The sequence below is a fragment of the Netta rufina genome (genome assembly GCF_964035555.1).
Source record: "Netta rufina genome assembly, chromosome: 11".
Taxonomy (NCBI): domain Eukaryota; kingdom Metazoa; phylum Chordata; class Aves; order Anseriformes; family Anatidae; genus Netta; species Netta rufina.
In genome coordinates, this window is record NC_140134.1 from 21,974,470 (window position 1) to 21,980,469 (window position 6,000).

The 6,000-nt window shown below is 54.1% G+C and overlaps 1 protein-coding gene across 1 annotated transcript in view; it reads left to right on the top strand.

The window, feature by feature from the left end:
* Positions 1-3,129, top strand: part of ADAMTS7 (ADAM metallopeptidase with thrombospondin type 1 motif 7) — a 45,209-nt gene extending 42,080 nt beyond the window's left edge. The window contains exon 24 of the mRNA XM_084293280.1: positions 1,377-3,129. Within this exon, the coding sequence (XP_084149406.1) occupies positions 1,377-1,546 (170 nt within the window). The 3' untranslated portion in view covers positions 1,547-3,129. The remainder of the gene's footprint in view (positions 1-1,376) is intronic.
* The last annotated feature ends 2,871 nt before the right edge of the window (positions 3,130-6,000 follow it).

A 6,000-nucleotide genomic window follows, 5' to 3' on the forward strand; every position in this document is an offset into this window, starting at 1 on the left:
TGGGATAAGCACGGGCTTTTTGCTTGGGAGCAGCCCCAAGCAGCGCAAGGTGCGCGGCTGCCTGCTGAATATCTGTGTGCTCTGCGGGGCCATCCCAGCACGGCACGGCTCCCGCAGCAGTGCTGAGCCTCCAAAATGTTGCTGGTGTTCCCAGCACCCCAGGTGGTGGTGCTGAGATCTTCTCAGCCCCCGATTTACGCACGGTGTGGGGCTGGCTCCGGTGCTCGCTCCCAATCAGCTGTGGTCACAGCAGCATCGGTGTGAGGTGATTTCTTCAGGGCACAGAGACACCAGGGCTTTGCAGAATTAGCTGTTGTTAGCGAGGAAGAGAGGAAATACCTCGACCGAAATAGAAAATTAATTTTAGAACAGGATAGTGACCTCCGTGCTGGCGGGGTGGGGGCGCTGAGGGCTGCGACTGAACTCCAAAGAGGGAGGAAAAGTCTCTGTGCTGCATCTGCTGCTCCCTCGCGCTCACCACTGAGGACCAGATTGTCCCTCATGGGAACGGGGGCATCAGCCTTTCCCTAAACAAAGCCCTTTGTTCACTGAAATGAGACGGGGTGGGGCAGTGCTCGGCGAGAGCTCCCCGGTTCCCTCCCCACCGCTGGTGTTTCCCCAGCAAAAAGTGCCCTGGGAAGGGGAAAAGCCTTTTGTGGAGCCGTCCGGTGGGGGCTGTTTGGTGGGGGGGCCACAGGGCTGCCAGCTGCAGGAGCAGCCTTTGCCCTTTTCCACAGAGAAGCCGTCGTGTTAGTTAATCACTTGTACAGGAGGTGAATTGGACAGAACTGACGTAACTTAAATGTTTTGCACAGCTGTGTGGGACCCGGTGATGCACATGCCTGTTTTTGTGTAAACTGAAAACGGAGGAAATGAAGAATCCAAGCACAGCACCGAGGCGAGCCTGCAAACAAGGCGTGCGTGGCGTGGGGGCTGTGCCGTGCTGCAGCCCCTTCGAGCCCGGCCAGGCTCTGGTGGAGCGAGCAGCTGGGCAGAGCGGGGCACGGGAATGGGGCCGATTCCTGCAGCCTCTGCTGCTGGTGGGGGCGAGGCTGCTCCCTCCTCACACATCCCACGGGATGCCCGGCACCAGGCTTTGTACGTGGCGATGAGGGAGGGCGTTCTGTGGGGGGCAAGGTCTCTTCGGGCAGCATCCAGGGGGGTGGATGAAGTGCCTGAGTGGTGCCACCAGTCCTGGAGAGGGCTCCTGCGGCTGCCGGGTGCTTGTGGAGGAAGCAGCGGCTGCGGGCACTTTGCTCAGACGAAGATGGGCTCTGCATTTTCGGAGGTCCCTGCCAGCTGTGCTGTCAAATGCCTGATAACCGTCCGGGTGCCGTGGCAGTAACGCTGTCCTTGTCCTCTCACATCCCCTCCAGGCTTCGTCTGCGAGCGCGACCGCTTGACGTTCGGCTTCTGCCAGACCCTGCGGGTGCTGGGAAGGTGCCACCTCCCGACGGTCCACGTCCAGTGCTGCCAGAGCTGCCGCCAGCACGGGCACCACGCGCCCGGCCGGGACCGCGGGGACGAGCGGGCCTCCAGGAGGTGACAGGACCATCCCCGAGGGCAGAAAGCACCGGGACCCGCGGCGGCTCCGGGAGCAGCCCTGCGGCACGGCAGGGAGCTGGGGAGCAGCTGAGCGTGCTGCTCTGTCGCCACACGGTGCTCTTGCAAAACACAGGGAAGGCTCCATTTGTTGTATTTGTGCTCCACGTAACGGTGCTCAAACCTTCAGTCTGAAAAATTGCGTCTGGCTCGGGCTGGGTGCGCGGGTCCCACGGGGAATGGGCCGGGGCGGGCGCAGCTCTCCGTCGGGGTTGCAGCCAGCACTGAGCGAGCAAAGAGAAAGCATTTTAGGGAAGGGAAACTTAAAGCAGCAATAATTTGGGGGAGACTTCTCAGAAATGCTTATGGTGCTATCACTTGACATTTTAAGCCTCTTGATGGTGTTGGCAGGCCAGCACGAAACTCCTGACTTTTATCATTATTTTTATATATGTACGTGAGTATCTGTCATTCCACCACTACAGCTGACCATGTGGAGTCATTTTTTTTTCCCTTAAGGGTCTGGAAGCTGGCAGCCCATTTCTGTAATTTTCATTGACTTGTTTACGCACTGAAGCTAAATAACTGTAATTTAAGAAATGGAGAGAGATCAGAGGCAGAAAGCTTTCGGCTTCAGTTCCCACCAGCAGTCCCAGGCTCGCAGCGCACACAAGGGCTCTGCCTTCTTCATCCCGCTGCTGGCTTCTGCTGCAAAGCCATCGCCCACGCTCCTGGGCAGTGTGGAGGCACTGGTTAGGGACATCAAGGCATGAATGAAATGAGTCTTGCTCTGGAGCCGGACAGCGTAGGCCCCTGCACGTGCTGATGACAGAGATGGGAAGCGGCTCTGGCCCCAGCTGGGAGCCTCTGCCCAGCAAACCCCACGCGCTTCCCTTGGCTGCGTGGCTCCTCGCAAAGCCCGACTGGCAAAGTGAATTGTACTCACACAACTGGATTTCCGTATGCAGTTATGGCATAGAAGTGTAATGGTTGGTTAAGGTGTTTTTCTGTGCTCTTGCCAAGCTAAAACCCTTCTTTCTGCTTATATAGAGTCACTTCTGTTAAGGTTAGTCGATTCTTTTATCTAGAGTATCTGCTATTGTACGAGCGGCACCTCGGCTCGCGCAGCCCTCGCAGCCGGTGCTCGTGTGCTGATCCTCGGTGTCCTGGGGAGGTTTTGCTCTTGGGTTGGTTCCTGGAGGGTGTCGGGAGCATCTCGGTGGCACGTCCTTTCTGTGGTACTCTTCAGGCTATAGAAGATGAAACTGGGGAGACCACAAACACAACCCTGCTTGCGCTACACTGAATGGAAAAAGGCCTGAGCCCGGCACGAGCTGCCCTGTGTTGAGCAATGTGGTCACAGAGTCCAGGATGGATTTTTTTCTTCATTTGTACTGTCTGGGACAACGTGCAGCACTGCCGCGTAACAAGGGAAATTCCTGTGTGTAATTTGTATGTAAAACAAGCCAAGACTTCACTGTTTGTGTTGTACTCCTTTCCAATGTGGTGTCAATTTTTGTGTTTCAAAGCCTGCGTGCATTCCTGTTTTCCTTTGCGTCGGCACCATCCGTCCTCTGCTTCTGTCAGTGCTCCGAGGTTTTGCTGAGGAACAGCCTCCAAATGTGTTGGGGTTTTAATGGCTATAGCTCATAAGTGTGTTAAATTAAACAGTTACCGAAGGAAATGGAAGGGTTTCATATTTTCTCTTCCCTTTGGGGAATTTTAAAGGGCTTTTCACTGAAAACTCAGTTAAGTGGAGGCTCTTTAGGTACTGACAACAGCAGGGGTTTGATTACTCTCATCTTAGCTGCAGCAGAATGGAGCAATCAGTTTGCATCTGAAAATCATTTAAGGCAGCCGATTGAAACTGGGATTTGTGTGATTACAATCTGAGCTCTATAGATTTGGGGTAAAGTACTGGCACGCACAAATCTAAAGGCTTCAGCTTTGGATTGCGGTGCTGCTGACTCCAGGATTGCAAATCAACTCATTTCAGTGCCAACTGTAAGGACGAAGCAGCCCGAGTCAAAACGCTGCTGCTCCGTGTGTGACACCACAGCCAGTGCAGGCAGCTCACATCGAAACGCAGACGCTCATCACAAGAATTATTTAAATTCTCCCTGATTTATCTGCACTTCGATACATTAGAGGTGAAACACCTCTGAGAGCGGGACCTGCTCTAAACCAGAGGGTGCGCGGGGGGTGCAGAGCTCATCGCTTCCTCTCGCAGCAAATCCAGACCGAGCCCAGGAGCAGACTGGGATATTTCCTTGCTCTGCTTTGTCAGTATTGGTGTTTGGACCTGCTGCTTGTAACCAAGGAGCTAAACAGAAATGCCTTTTTTATTAAAAAAAAAAAAAGTTTCATTAATGTGTCAATACTAGAAGGTCATTACTTTAGAAATAACCACAGCAGTAGTCTGCACATGAATGCAGAAAAGCGATTATAAATCAGAAGATGTTTGGAATAGAAACTGCTTTTCTCTGCAGTATCTAAGGGCGTGGTTTACCAGGAAAGCAAGTTTATCCTTTTTGCTACGTTAATTAGAGCAGAGTGTGAAAGAGAAAAGCAAGAACACGTCAGGTTCCAGCTTCTGGACATTTTTTTTAAAAAGAAAATTGAATTTCATTCTGCTGAGCAGATCCTATGTGCAGCAGCAGAGCAGGGGGTTGCTGGCTGCCCGTCCCACCCGGCTCTGCACCAGGCCGGGCACCTGGGGGCTGCAGCTGCAGCGGGCGTCATTTCTTCCCAGAACTCACCCCAGCTCTGCAGTCACTATTCTGTTTTCTCCTTAGCGTGTCTTACAAGGCTTACTCATTTTCCTGGCGCTGTTCGTGCTCCGGTGTCACCAGGAAAGGTGCGGTCTGCTTGCTCTTCAGAGGCCACGGCCACGGTCCCCCAGCTCGGTGGCCTCGCACGCTGCCCGCCGGGACGGTGCCGCGCACCCTGGGCCCTGGGGCATTCCCCTCCCAGCCCTCGCTGGCAATAGCCCTTGCAGAAGAAAAGCCCTAAGCGATGCTTTTCATCACAGATACAGGATATGTGGCTACCGGGATGCATTCAATTTGTCATTATAAGATACTTTTGGTTCATTACTTCAGAAAGACCCCATTGAAGACCAACTGTGCACAACACGTATGCTTCATTTGCCACACAGCAAAGGCGGGTTTTCCCACTAATTGTGAACCTTCGCAGCGCGGGACTCGGAGTCTCTCTGACCTTTGTCCGCTCGGTTTTACTTGGCCTGTTTGAAAAACATTTGGTTTCCCTGCTAAGCTGCCGGGCACGTTGTTCTTGCAGCCAGTTGCCATCCGGATGCGGTGCCCTGGGTCAATTTAACGGGTGCTGTGGGCTGGCTTTTTGGGCAGGAATGCAGGTTTAAACAAATCTAGCCGAGCTTAATCACAGCAGCCACTGATAGCGGAGCAAGACAAGGCTGGAAAATGTCTCCTGTTTCAAGTGAGTTGGTCTCAAGGCATTGTGTCATTGTGCCATGCATGCCAAAGTCCTCAGACTGCACCAATTCTGCCCGCAGCACGGACACTGCGGGCTGCTGGTGTCTGAGCACACCGACCTGCTCACAGCTGTGCACGTTTCGTGTGACTACACATGGACACACAGGCAGCAGGGCCCCTCGCTGTGCCACTGCCGTGCTAAGTCGGGAAGCACATGCGTGGCGTAATGGGACCGATGCTCTGCAAGGTTCTGCAGGGCACCCTTTCTGATGTTTTAAACAAAACCCGAGGCAGCAAAGCTCCCCCTGCGCAGCTTCCAGCTGCTGACGGCTACCACAAGGTGCTGGGGGGTGGCAGTTGGGCACAGCACAGCAGCAGCATCGCCCCTTTGAGTGGAAGAACTCAAACCCAGACGGGCAAAAATGGAGAGAGCTGTGCCAGTGCTTTTGGCTGAAACTTTCCTGACACCGAGCATTGGGGGGCTCACCAAGAGCTGCAGCAATGCACGGTGTTTGTGCCTGGACACCTCACCCAGGGAGCGGCACTGCCGGGTGGGGGCTGTGCTCCTCCTCAGCCCCCGGCCTCCCCCAGTCCCTGACCTCCGGCCGCCCCAGCGCACCCGACGTGGGCTCAGAGCAGATGCTCACAAGTAGTTTTTTCCTGTATTTCCCACAAAGGAAATAGAGCAAACAATATGTTTTTTTGAAGAGGCTTTCAGTTAAGTTTCCTGACATCTATTGTAAACTTCGGCTGCTAATTAGGGAGCAGGGAAAGATTTGCTCACAGGTTTCACTTGCCGTTTTTCAGCGTCACGCGTCATCCACCCGCAGACGGCGGATCTGGCACGAGGGGAAACCATCACATCATGCAGCTCCGTTCTTGACAAGCTGTTGATGAAACAAATTTGAGAAATGATTTGACCCTGAAGGCAATGTGCCCCGAAGTGCAGCTTTGAAGTGATTGCTCAGGTGTGCTGTGGGAGCAGGAGCTGGCTGGGCAGCGC